Consider the following 13,345-nt stretch of genomic DNA (forward strand, 5'->3'; position numbering starts at 1 on the left):
CAAGAGCTCAAATGAACTCCTAATCCAACTGACCAGTACACAGCAAAATCGCCAGTGTCAAATTAACTCTGAGAGTGTTAATTTTAACACTACAAAAGTGTCTATATGTGTCCACACTTTCTAGTGTTAAATCAACACTTTCAAAAGTGTACATTTTTTAACACCCTTCTAGAGTAATATTAACTCTGATAGGTGTTAAAAATTAACACTGGCTAACACCCAATAGTGTTGATATAACTATACACTAGTGTCAGTGTTACAAGAACAACACTCCCAATTATACTCCAGTGCAAAATATTACACTTAACTGGTGTAATGCAATTAACTCTGATAGTGTAGAATGTTGAGGACAACTAATCCCCCTCTTACCACTATACCCACCATCTACTTCACAAACCTATAAACAATGTAAGTTGTACAAAAATATTTTTTTTATTAAAAAATACAGGTACACCAACAAAATCTGAACATTTTAGCATGGAATAAAAACACTGTATGGCACAATATAGATTTGTTCAGAGTCATATGCAAACTGCTGATCATAAGATCTGTAATACACAAGATCATCTATACAAACAAGGGTGAAACCATCTGTTCTTTCCCCGATAGTAAATGCATTTAGGTGGTCATCAAAATACAATGTAGAGACTTTGCAAGTTAGAAGATAAACATTGTCATCTCTAACAATTATACTGATGATCCTGTTGAACAAAGGCATCTCATTGTCAACACCAGTGCATACGTACATCCCAACTTGGTACTCTGTACCATAGCTTTTGACCCAGGAAGTTGTAGAAACAAAACAAGACACACCAAACCTTTCATTCAGTGCCTCACTGCCCTCTAAACTGCTAGCCAAGACTTCACTAATAGAGCCAAACTGTAATCTTTTGAAGTAGAAGTTTTCAAAATGAAAAGCCAACTGATTCTGGTGTTTCTTAACAAGAGTTTTTGTGATGTTTTTGAAGTTCTTCACACACTTTTTGAAAAAATTGTGTTTTCCTTCAAACCTCATGCACCACATGTGAATAAGTGGCCCAATTTTCCGAATACAACTTGGGTAATGGATCATTAGGTGATGCTTTGGAATCAAATTTCGCTCTGGAAAGACAGATTTAAAAAGTGTGTGATGATCCAAAATCAGATGCTTCAAATAGCAAGTCATACCATGGGTAACAATAGGTGCAAAGACAATGTTTACAATTTGTATTAAGAGAAGTAGCAAGTTCCAGCAGCTACCATCCCTGCTAACTAAATCTCCAAACATTAATGGGGTGTTTCGTAAAAGGCACCAAGATTGAATAGCATTAAGCCCAAGATCCTTGCTATTGTCATCTAATTTTAACAGACCTGGTCTGTTTTTTCTCTGGGTGAACCCATAATTAAAACTCATTATTCTCTCCAACAATGAATTCAAGGATATGGAGTTCTTAATCAAATACTGAAACACAAGCTTTAACTCGTACTGCACCACTCCTTCCAACAGATCATGCATAATATCAACAGCAAAATTGTCTGAAGTATGATACAGCTGAAGAGAATTGAGCAAACAGGTTCTTTTGACACCAAATACTGAGGTCAGAGAAGGATTTTGTTGAATGGCACTGCAATGTTGTGAATGGAGGTCTTTTGAACGTAGAGTTAAACCTGGATGATCCTCACTAAAAACTGACTGCAACTCTATTCTATCAGTTAAACAAAAGCGACAAGAATAATTAGCATTAAATGATTCAACAAACCCAAAGAGGCCATGTAAAGCTAAGTTGTCACCAGTAACCTGAAAAATTGAGCCTTTCACAGTTGAAGCTGAAAACGGCAGCTGCATCCCTTCTGTCTCTAACATCTTTAGATCATCAACAAGTGGCTTCAGAATAGGATCAAATCCATATTTTTTTAGGTCATCTGAGTGAAAGAGGGCAACAAGATGAATGTTCATCAACACAGAATTCAGCTTTGGTGGCAAATTTCTCAAAACAAAATAAATACAACCAAGTTTGTGTACACCTCTTTTTGAGCCTAAGGGGTTGGCAGTTTCAAAATCATCATAGTAGAGCTGGATCTGAAGAGCATATTCTTGCTGTGAAAATAAAATGTGATTGCTGAAGTAAGAACCATCATTAACATCCCTGTAGACCCCATCCTGGTGTGGTTTTGCCTTTTTAAAACTGTTGCACAGTTCACTGTTCCTAAACATGGATGAAAGAGACCCCATAATGGGTACATACATGAACTTGTCATTGACAGGAATTTGCCTGTATGTGCCTGTCGTTTTGTCTCTACGTATGTCAAAGCGGACACCAAGAATATGCTCTACAGGCTCAACTATTTTCCATTTTTTCTCAAAATGTCTCAACCTTTTACACTCTGTGTTAAGACATGAGAATGGATTTTGAAGTTGATCAAAACAATCTTGGACTTTTTCTAATGTTTCTCTGGATGCATCAGATGACAAACATTCAACAACAGCTTCTTTTGCATGTGCATGGATGTCATTGACCAGTTCCTCCATTGAGCCAACTAAAGATTGGACAGTACTCTCTGGAACTCCTGAGGCTTGTACTTGAGCAACAATAGAGCTGCACATGTCTTGTATTTGCCTTTTTTCAATTGGAATGTGAGTTGTGACAGTCACAGAAGTATCAGCATTTACTGGCTGGGATACTGAGGCTCCAACATTAGCAACAGGCTCAAAACTGTTGACAACATCTGAATCAACACCATTTCCATGTGCTCGAGATAAATGCCGCTTGTAACCAGAATATGTCAAAAACACAAAGGAACATCCAGGCTCTCCACAATTCAAACGCAAAGACTTTCCTGGGTACAGACCATGCTGAAACTTCAAATGTCTAAATAACAATGAACAACTTGTGTGGTGTACCTTGCAAATGTAACACATGAACATATTTCCAGGCAAAGATGTGTTCTTCAAACTGCAGTATGAAGAAGTCTTGCTCTGATTTCTTTGACTCGAGGACTCTCCTTCATAACACCAACATCGATGCCGTACACAGTGGTCTGGATGAATGTGTAGAAGTTGTTCAATGCCTCGTCATAGGACACAGCAAAAGCAAAATGGGCCTTGAACAGCTCATCAAAGGCAGCAACTCCGGTCTGCGTTGAACAGGGAATGACTTTTTGGTCCAGGACAATGTAGAAATTTTGAATGCTGTTCTTTCTTTCTCCGACACACAGAAGAAGTGGTTGAACAGGCCCAGTTTCTTTGAGGAAGGCATCCATGCTTCGCCCCACCTGAGCAATAAAGATACCAAATCAATCAAAAAGAAATTTGGAATTCGCTGTAGAGTAAGCACCCAAGAATTAAGAGAAAATACCTGATTTCCCACCTTAAATGCACATTGAAACATCAACACAGGCCCTTGAAAAAAAACAAAAACAACAAATAACTTGACTGGTAACATACCTTAATGAACTTCACCAGCCGGTCAGCAGCATCAGATGTGCTAATCTTTGAAGCTTTCCTACCCTTGGATGTTGGAGGTAACAGATGAAGAAGCAAAAGGATGGCAGCCACCTCAGAGTCCCAGACTAGACAATTGGCAAAAGAGTGATTACTTTTGTTAGACCACCAGAGTTGATGTTGATGTTGTAGTTATGACAAAATAGTTACAGGGAGTACAGTTGTAATTGCTCCCGTAAGACATCTGTTTTACACTTACCACAATCTTCAGACTCTTGTTGTGCAGACAAAAGGAGCTCACTGACATGAGCACTTTCAGGAAGATTTTTGCAATCTGAGATGATCCTCGGTTTGAAGAATGTTGGCCATCTTGCCAGGAATTTACCCGACACTTCTTCACCAAAGAGCATTGTGAAATCTTGATCAATCTAAAAAAAACAAAAAAAACAAAATCAGCATTGGAAGAAATATATTACAGCCTAAACTGATAAAAACAACCATTCTTTATCATACCAAGCCAGGGGTATCTAGAAATCTTGGGAAATGGTCCAGGACAGTGGAGGTTGTAGCTGGATCTTGAACCACCTTTTGTCTGTGCTGAAATGTTGCCATCATTTTTTCTTTAACAAGCTTTTTGTCAGCTGAGTGCCTCATCACTGACATAGCCTCCTTGCATTCATCACCAGACAACTGCTTCACAACTGAACACATGTTGCGAGAAGTCTTGGGACCTTGTTGAAAACATGACTTGGATTTCTTTATCTCTCCAGTAGAGTTGCGCTGGACGGTTTTCAACCTCCATGCTAGGTAGCCAGACCCACTCTGGTGGTCATAAAAATGTTCCTGTCAATTAAAAAAAGGTTAATCCTGTACAGATCAGACATATGATCAATTCAACACTGTCAGCTCAACTGTATCTTATAGCACAAAATAAAAAGATTATCGACCATTGGGGTATGCTACAGTAAAAAATGTAGTAATTTGAAAATTCTGTCACAATAAAATATGAGAGTTTACAGTACATTTTTACATTACACAGAGAACTTTTGTGCGTGTCTGGAAAACTACATGTTTTAATGCATTTTAATACAAATACACAAGTACTGTATAATACTACAAGTCCTCTAACAAACAGACATTACATAATTAATACTGTGGAGAGAAATACCATGTTAAGAAAGAAATAAGAGCATAGGTGAATACTTACATAACCATTCTTTGAATCTGGGTCCTTCAAGTTGGGGAACAACGTTGTAATGCCAAGTGCATATGTTACGCGGACATTTACTGGGGGGATCCTCCTAATAAAAGACAGATGCATCACTGAGAAGATATTTTAGCCCAAAACAACATTTACATCAATTACTTATGTATGTTGACTAAAACTGTTTTAGTGGTTTTAGTCAAACCATTTAAACTGAATATTAGAATTGTACTGAACTGTAAACATATAAAATTAAAAATGTTGCAATATTTGCAAGTGCATATTCACTTACCCATGAGTCTCTACCATGTCAGCCACGAGTATGTTCACCATCTTTCTTCTTGTACCATCAGAAAGACGGTTTGTTTTCTCATATTCTTTGAATATTTGATTACCACCTGGCTTTGAATGCAGGGCTACCATAACAGTCTGAAATAACAATTGCATGATTTCCATATAAGGCACATTCAGAGATACATAACAGTAAATATTTGCTCTGTTCATTAAATAATAGTTGTATAAAACAGACTGGCTTAGTTAACACAAGAACAGAAAAATACAGCTTACATCTTTTGCTATAATGCTGTCAGGGGGCCCTTCAATCAGCTGTCTTTTGCGTGCTTTGGTGGATTCCAATATTATTGTTACATCTGAACCCGATGATGATGACGCCCCAGATGCACGTGATGGGGACCACTCTGAGAATGAGGCCTCTGAAGAAGAATCCTCAACACTGTCATCTAAGAACACAAAAACAGCCATGTGTTGTAAAAATAAGTTTAAAGAACTAAGGGTCAATACATAATTACATCATCCAATTAATTTCTTACCATGACATCCTTCAGTGAAGGCTTTAAAAGACACCCCCGATGACTTCAAAAGTTCATCAAATATGTCCTCATCCACTTCCACTCCTGCAGAATCCTTCAGCATCAAAGATGTAAAATCTGGCAAATTGAATTTCACCAGCACTAACAAAGAAAATATACATTACATCATGAAAGGTTATGACATGAAATCAAGTCAAAATACACACAGATATCCTTCTTGTATGCTCAAATGTTAGTAAGCATACAAAAAAAACCAAGTTATATTGTTCTTACAAATACCAATAACTTAATATATAAATACCTGTATTAGTATCAAATTATACTTAGAATAGAAACCACAAATTACAACCATGCTAAAATGCTTAATTATTTTTTACCACTGCTGTCACATTACCTCCTTCTACAAATTCTTGGTAACTGTAGACATCTTCTGTCTTTGGCACCCTGACCCATTTACTCACTCCCTTATACTCTACAGGAACCAGCATATCACAGCCTTCAATGACAAGAATAAAAATTATATACCACTAAACAAAGTAAATAATGAAGTTATAAGCATATTCATTGTTATTGATGTTATTTTCCTGCTAAATACGGGAGCAGAAAATAACAGTAATGTGACAAAACTTGCTACTGCTCAGCACCACTACCTATCAGAGGTGAATAAAAAATAAAATCAGATTTTGCTTACTTCCACCATGTCAGACCAGTTGCCACGTTAAATGTGCGGCATTTTATGGCTTTATATTATACACTTATAAGCATATAATGCAGCAGACAGCATTGGTAGCCTTGCAATTTTGAAGCATAAACTGTGTGTAAATCGTGTATTATAAGAATTAACGCGAGGGACGCACACAGTTCTCAACGTATGCGGTGACTGTGAAGAAAGCAGAGTCCGGTCTGTGCAGTTTTCACAACCGTAGCCCTTTGCACTGTAGTAATTTTATCTGTAAACATTAGCTGCGATCCATATTTGAAACGTCATCCGAGTAGCTACGTGAAAATATGCTGCACTAAAATACGCCACATAACACGGTTTACACACCAGCATTTTTAGAGTATTTAATGAGGAAAATGCAAAACCAACTTATGCTACCGGAGGTTCGAAGAGTAAACGAAGCCGACCGTCCTCACAGGCGGGATGCACCGCGGTTAGCTTACGTCGCTATGCAGGGTCAATGGAGAGCTAATTACTGCTGCTAATTGCTGCTGTTAGAGTAAAGCTACGCGTCAACAAATATTTTGTGAATAGTTATGTCGCTAACGGCTCATAAAGTGACAGTCAGCCATTAAAAAGCAGTCATAGAAAACAACTTACCTTTCTCTCCCTCTCTCATCTGCTGTTACCGCTCGTATGCTCCCTGTTGCAGGCCAGTTCACCCTGCAGTTGTTATATGGGTTATAACAGTTGCAATTGAAAAGAATAAAAGAACGTCTTTAAAACGAGTCGCGGTTTTTATTTAGCAGTAAAGCATTAAATTAGCTAGATACTTAAGTTCTTGCTAGCAACCGGTCACTTCTACAAAAATACTTTCCGAAATGAATTTATTCAGTAGACTTAATTGCAAAACACCTGCAGCAAATGCAAGTCACTTAACACTTTCTGCCAACATTTATGTTAATATCAACCTAAAACTAGAAAATTTGACCGAGTAAAACTTACCCATGCGACATGGAAAAATGGCGACCGCACACTTTAAGGCGCTTCTTCACAGGAACTGAAAGGCGTGGTCAAGTTGAACACTCAACAGCGTTACTCCGCGAGAAACGACCAAAATTTACAACAACACTAACTCTGTGGGTGTTAGTTTTGCAGAGTTACGTGTTATAATAACTCTAGACGTTGTTAAATATAAAGAACACTGGAAAATTAACGCTGGCACATTTGCTGTGTATGAGTCTGAATAAAGCAGCCTGATTATAAATTTTCCATCTGCAACGCTGAAATCTATAAACTGGGTATTTTTTTTTTTTCAATTTAATTAAAATGACTCACGTCCAAAAAAGCCACCAAAGCAAATTTGCGTTTAACCACACCCGACGAGTGAACCAACCACGAGAAAGCTTTCAGTAGCTGGAGCTGCCAGCAGTTCAAGGGTTAAAGCTCCAAATTATGTCTCTGATGAAATCACTGCAACACCAATTACATTCGCTCAGTTGCCTCTGGTGTGTGCAAACAAACGTGCATTTGAACTGAAAATGTGAACATTTAACTTTACGGTCGGTCAGGTGTCAGAAAAGCAGGATTTGATGTTTTTTTTTATCTCTATCATTTTATCCAGGATCTGTTCAAGCCGGAGCCACATTTGTCCGGGCTGCCACAAGACATATGGCAGAGCAAGGGTTAAGGCTTTAAGAGGATGATGTGTGTTCAGTCTTCTTTTCATTGTGAAGAGAGAGCGAGAGCTTTTTTTTTCTCTCCCCTTTTAAATGGGAACACAGCTTTTCTCTACCGGTGGCCAAACCTTGACCCTCAAACCGATCTAGAAATAGGCATTCGCTAAGGGAGGAAAAGAAAGAAACACACTCACACACACACATAAAGCCTCCAGCTTTTCCTTTCACCACACACACACAAGCCAGCATGGTTTTCCACTTTTTCACTCTGGGGAGAAGGTGAACTCATATTGTCGACTGCTGAGTAAAACACAGTAGAATATAAACACACACACACTCATGCACACACGCACACACACACACACATGCACACACACACGCACAGTCATGCACACAGACCCCGTAGACACAGACCCAGACTGTTGTTCCAGATGCCTCTTTTTCCTTTTTTTTAAAAAAGTGTGTCCCAAGAGATTGGTTCACAGTGGGCGAAGATTTCCAAAATAAATTGCACTTGTGTGTGTGTGTGTGTGTGTTTGTATGTGTGTGTGTGTGTGTGGGTGTGCACGAGTGTGTCTTACTGGCTTTTACTCACCAGTTGGCTATATGTCTGTACTGTATACTTCTGAGCCTTATAGTACAGTATAGTTCACTTTGAGGCTGGCTATTTTAAGATCAGATCTGAACATCAAAATGTAGAAAATAAGATAAAAATAAGAAAACTGGGACTTTTCCTTCACAGTGTTATAAATTCAACACAGTACACATACATGTAGATAAACAACATGAAATACTCTGAGGAGTCTGTGAGGAGTTTTTCAAACCTCAGTCTCAGTTTTGGTTGCGGCGTCGTCCATCAATGTAGCCTCTCTCCTGCAGCTACTCGACGCTGAGGATCGGGTTGATAAAACATTAACAAGCGAAATGCTGCAGAGCAGAGATGTTTTGGTCTTCAACTTGAAAATGAAACCAAAGTTTAGAAATACTGGTTTCAGCATTGGGCAGAGAGCTGAGGTTCTAAAAAGAAAAAGAAACCCCCCCAAGATTCGTGCAACAATCTGGTTTTGATGAGAATGGCACTCAGACTTTGAAATGTATGCAAACAAAGTCCTGCTGCTTTAGTTCCCAACTCTCGCCTAATTTTCTTCTCCTTCATCTCCCTAAATCTCCTCTTCTACTCGGCTTCTCCATCTCGCTATCCCCTTGACACCACACAGGCTCTGCTTCAGGCCGGCGTAACAGGAAGTGAGTCCAGAATGCGACAGACTGCCTCTGGCCGGTCGACGGAGTTTACGGCTCCTGTGTGGCCGTGGATGTATATGAACAGCTGCACACCGGCAAGCCGTGACATCTGTGTTTACCAGCTCCACAACGATGTAGCCTTCAAAGGTCTCAACTTTTTGCTGCCTTCATTTCATGCCACAGTGAAATACTGCTGTTGTTTTGCCCCCCCAAGAGGTGGTGGTAGTAAAATTTAAATTTTTCTCTGTTTTTAGCTGTCATACGGCATACAGTATGATGTGCTAACAAGCAAATAAAGATTTTCAGCTGCAGCTCGCCTGCTGAGATCTATTTTTTGAAACTGTTAAATAATGAATGTGGTTGCCGCATTAATTCAAAGCTTTGGTACAAATTAACAGAGAAGTTGGATGGATGCCTGATGGCAATCTCGCTCAGACCGGCCCTAACAGTCAGGACTTGTGACGGACAGGAGACAGCGTTTAATAAATGATTAAAATGTGTATTATCTCCGTGATCAGGGCAGATATTCAAATTACAGTGAAATAATGGAAAAGAGAATGGATTTTCACTTAGGTTAAAGATTTCCTCATCTCAGAGTTCAGCGGCTTTTTTCATTTAATTGAAAACCACTTCCTCGAATACAATTAATTGAAAAAGGAATAGAGCCTTAATTTGGAACTAAGGGCCCGTAACTGTGGTCAGCAGTGAGACTAATGGCATTCTGCTTGAACAGAAGAGCCTGAAAAGTGGACTGAGAGTTGTTTGCCTAAAATTCCCTTGGCAAAGCAGGCATTGATCTTCAGCAGCAAACTTTGCAGCCCTGGTACAAACAGAGACTAAATGGGGGCACGAGGAGAGAGGGAGGAGGGGGGGAAAAATAAATAAATAAAAAAGAAATCTAGATTTTAGTTCTTAATAGATTGTTGGGCAGCGGGGTAAGCTCCACGCCTGAATAATTCACTTTAGCCAAACTGTTGCTCCGGGTTCCATTCATTTTTAATGCTGTCTTTTGATGTTGATTAATTAAGCAGTGCTAGCGCTGCTGTTTCTCCATCGTAGCTGCCTCTCGCGCGCACGCACGCACACACACGCATGCACGCAGGCTCCGAGCACGCAGACAAACACATTGCTGCTTCTCCCTCGCCTCTATCCCTCTAAACCCTAAAGCTTTAACACACACCCCTCCCTCTCCACCCTCAAAAATATTCACACTCGCACAAATACACAGCAATACACACACACACGCACACACATACACACAGACAACCTCTAACATCCCTAAGCCCACCCCACCACCACCACTACCCAAAAAAAGTGTTAAGATCCGTAAGTCTTAAAAGTCTTTTCTTTTAAGGCAGTTTGGGAGATGGATGTGTGTGTGTGTGTGTTTTTGTGTGTGTGTTTGTGTGTGTGTGTTGGGGGGGTGATGAAGGGAAGATGTGAGTGAAGGGAGGGGTGGGGGGGATGCCTCTTAGCAAACGCATAGCGGATTAGCAGAGGTGTGTGTATGTGTGTGTGTGTGTGTGTGAGAGAGAGAAAGAGAGAGAGGATGAATTTATTGTTAGAGTCGGTACTGTACGTTACAGCTCGGGGGCTGGATGTTAATTAGAAGACATGCATGCCTTAGCTGGTGGTGGTATCTGTGGATGTTGTCTGTGCTATCTGTGCACGAGTGTGTGTGTGTGTGTGTGTGCATATGTGAGCGAGCAGGCTCCCTGACTCTTTCATGTGTTTTTAACCAATGAAGACAAGAGCAACTACTCACCATCCAATCAGCACCCTGAGGTTTATAAATAGAGTTTAGCTGACTGGATTCTTACTCATTCTTCATGCAACCTTCTCAGATTTGCTCCTCTGATGACACTTGCACTGACTTGGTTTCACTGACAAATTTAAGATACGTGTCTGTCGACTTATAAGTACCCCGATTTTATCTTATTTATTTTTTATGGTGGATTTCTTGTGCAGAGATGGCTGGTGAAAAATGTAGAGGAAATTGTTCTAAAAAAGTATTCAGGGAAGACAGGAAGATGTTAATGGGTGACCACACACACACACACACACACACACTGCAGTACATGCTCAGTGTGACCAGGGACCGCCTGGAAAAGCAAGTGAGAGACACTGACATTCTTTTTCACTTTCTTTGACTGGCTCCTCTATATCCCTTAACACACACACACACACATACACACACACACTCACACACATCATGAGAGCTTTTTGATTTGGTCCTGATAATGAAGTGTCTTTGTAAGCGAGTGAGAGGCCATAATGCTGCAGTCTAAAAATACCTGTCCAAAAAGCCCCCTGTCATGTTACATTGATCTTAGCATGATGGTGTGAGCCTTCCTGATTCTATCAGCATCTCTGTTACACATCTCAGCGCTATAATAAGGAGATGGAGGCCAGCAAGAAAGAAAGAAAGAAAGAAAGAAAGAGGAGAATGGGCTATCTTTTACCTCTGTTTTTCAAATTTGCAAAAAAGTAAAGGTCTTGCAGTAAAGGTCTCATTTATCTTGGCTAATAATTGTCCCAGGAGTGCAGGGACAAAAGGGAAGAAAGAAAGGAAGAAGGGAGGAAGGAGGAGAGAAAAATCTTTGCTCAGTCCAAACTAAATCTTACCTACAGGTTTTCTCACAAAGAGCACATAGTGGAATACATCACAGAAAACAGCAGCAGTCTTAACTAAATGAACTTCCTGAATCCAGCTGTGAAAGGCGTACTGATGGCCATTAGTTCAGTAAGTTCTCACCTACTGTGTTGTTTGACAGCATAAGTCTAAAGGATACACAACAAGAAACACTGTTAGAGCATCAAACACATTTATCAAACAGACACAAAACTGGTTACGGGAGGTTAAATTATATATTTCTACCTATTAAAAAAAAAGTACAAAGGCAAGACACAAAGTAGGACAGAATACTAAACAGCGTCTATTCCGAGCTTAAAGTGCAGCTGCTTCACTGCACTGTGGTTAATCTAACAAGTGACTGTGCTTGCATCGAGTAAGCTGAGCTCTTATCATTTCGCTGGTTTTAACAATCCAAATGGTCACACTAGCCTCATGCTATCTGTGTGAAAGAGTCACACTTGTAGCCATTTGTCAACCTGACAAAAATGACAACCAGCCAGTTTTGCCAGAGCTCAGTCAGATGACTGCTGCTGGTTCCACTTGTTATTTTGATGTGTTTCTGAGATCAGGTTTCCAAAGCCCGGACCTCATGAGATCACATATTTGGCCTAAAAATGTCTTCTGAGCATCTCCAGTGGATATACAGTATTTATTTAAATCTGCACATGCATTACTTTTCCCAGCTTGCTTGTTTATGCATTGTGCCCATGAATACTATTACATTGCCTGAAGACACCACAAGCCCTGACAGCAATGTGAGCAAAATATACATTCTCTAAAGACCTGTCTTGCCATGGTTAGATGTGAAAGTCAAAACAACAGCATTTGTGCGCTGCTGTTGGTGGTTTTCAGCAGATTTCAACACTGGCTGATGATGTGGACACCTCTTACATACAATCAAGGCTTTTCAAGGGTAAACCACTAGGATACATTAACTGTGAAGCCGCTACAGGTCGTCCTGGACTTCGCTGCAAAGATTAGCAGCTATCACGGTCAGCTACAGCCTGTTAAATAATGTTATTGTGTGAACCTTCAAGGTCAACATCCTCTTACTCCAATGATGCCCACATGAAGGTCTCTGCTCCTAACTATATTGAATTTTTTTATAAACCTTTTAAAATTTCTGCTAAGAGCAGGGTTGTCTCCTTTTTTACACAATTTCACGATCTGTCTGCGAGCAGTCAGTTAACAATGTTGGACACATCAGTCAGTGCTCCTTTTCTTAGCTCACAAAAAATCTGTTTGCTGTGATTCATTCTCATGCAGTGTGAAAAAACATCTTCCACAGACTTGAAAATTGCCTGCGATAGCCTGATATTCCATCGGAGTGAAGCTCCAAATTAGTTCAGTCAAATTTGCTATTTTATTTTCGTTTTATTGCGTCTGTATCATCTGCTCTTCCAGCTGAGGAAATCAAGTTATCTGTCAAAACTCAAATCAGTTAAATGCATTTCTAAAATATCTTTTTCAGCCGTGTCTTGACTAACTAGATGGAAACAAACCATCAACTTCATCGAGGAACTTTTGCTTATTCTCACAATCAATTAAACACTGACATCTCTTGCATTACACTTTAAGGTCACACAATGTTATCGCTGCACTTGCTGTGTGGGAAGAAATGGGTCAATGAGCCATGTTTGGGTCCTAACCTGCAGAAATGCATCATTTCAATG

The 13,345-nt window shown here is 39.7% G+C and overlaps 2 protein-coding genes across 7 annotated transcripts in view; both read right to left on the bottom strand.

The window, feature by feature from the left end:
* LOC124071784 (ephrin-A2-like) overlaps positions 1–13,345 on the bottom strand; it is a 79,605-nt gene that overhangs the window by 25,391 nt on the left and 40,869 nt on the right. The window lies entirely within an intron of this gene.
* On the bottom strand, positions 410–7,279 carry LOC124071783. Of its 5 annotated transcripts, none has more exons than XM_046412680.1 (11): positions 7,122–7,279; positions 6,777–6,839; positions 5,850–5,951; positions 5,456–5,596; positions 5,193–5,365; positions 4,918–5,054; positions 4,629–4,722; positions 3,935–4,243; positions 3,681–3,849; positions 3,425–3,549; positions 410–3,252 (listed from the first exon to the last, which is right to left on the bottom strand). In XM_046412680.1, exons 2-11 carry the CDS (start codon positions 6,793–6,795, stop codon positions 2,929–2,931), a joined length of 1,593 nt encoding a protein of 530 aa, XP_046268636.1. In that variant the 5' UTR covers positions 6,796–6,839; positions 7,122–7,279; the 3' UTR covers positions 410–2,928. The 5 variants fall into 5 exon arrangements, with proteins under 5 accessions (XP_046268636.1, XP_046268634.1, XP_046268638.1 ...); XM_046412678.1 differs by having other exon boundaries at positions 3,935–4,264; XM_046412682.1 differs by lacking the exon at positions 5,850–5,951 and having other exon boundaries at positions 3,935–4,264.

This window comes from Scatophagus argus, chromosome 15 (assembly GCF_020382885.2).
Source record: "Scatophagus argus isolate fScaArg1 chromosome 15, fScaArg1.pri, whole genome shotgun sequence".
NCBI lineage: Eukaryota > Metazoa > Chordata > Actinopteri > Scatophagidae > Scatophagus > Scatophagus argus.

Bases quoted from the DNA above. Each gene is read 5' to 3' on its own strand.
- LOC124071783 (XM_046412678.1), bottom strand. The intron at 5,597-5,849 runs GTAATGTGACAG...TTTCTTTGTTAG, and splicing joins CCAAGAATTTGTAGAAGGAG to TGCTGGTGAAATTCAATTTG. The intron at 4,723-4,917 runs GTAAGTGAATAT...GTCTTTTATTAG, and splicing joins GACATGGTAGAGACTCATGG to GAGGATCCCCCCAGTAAATG.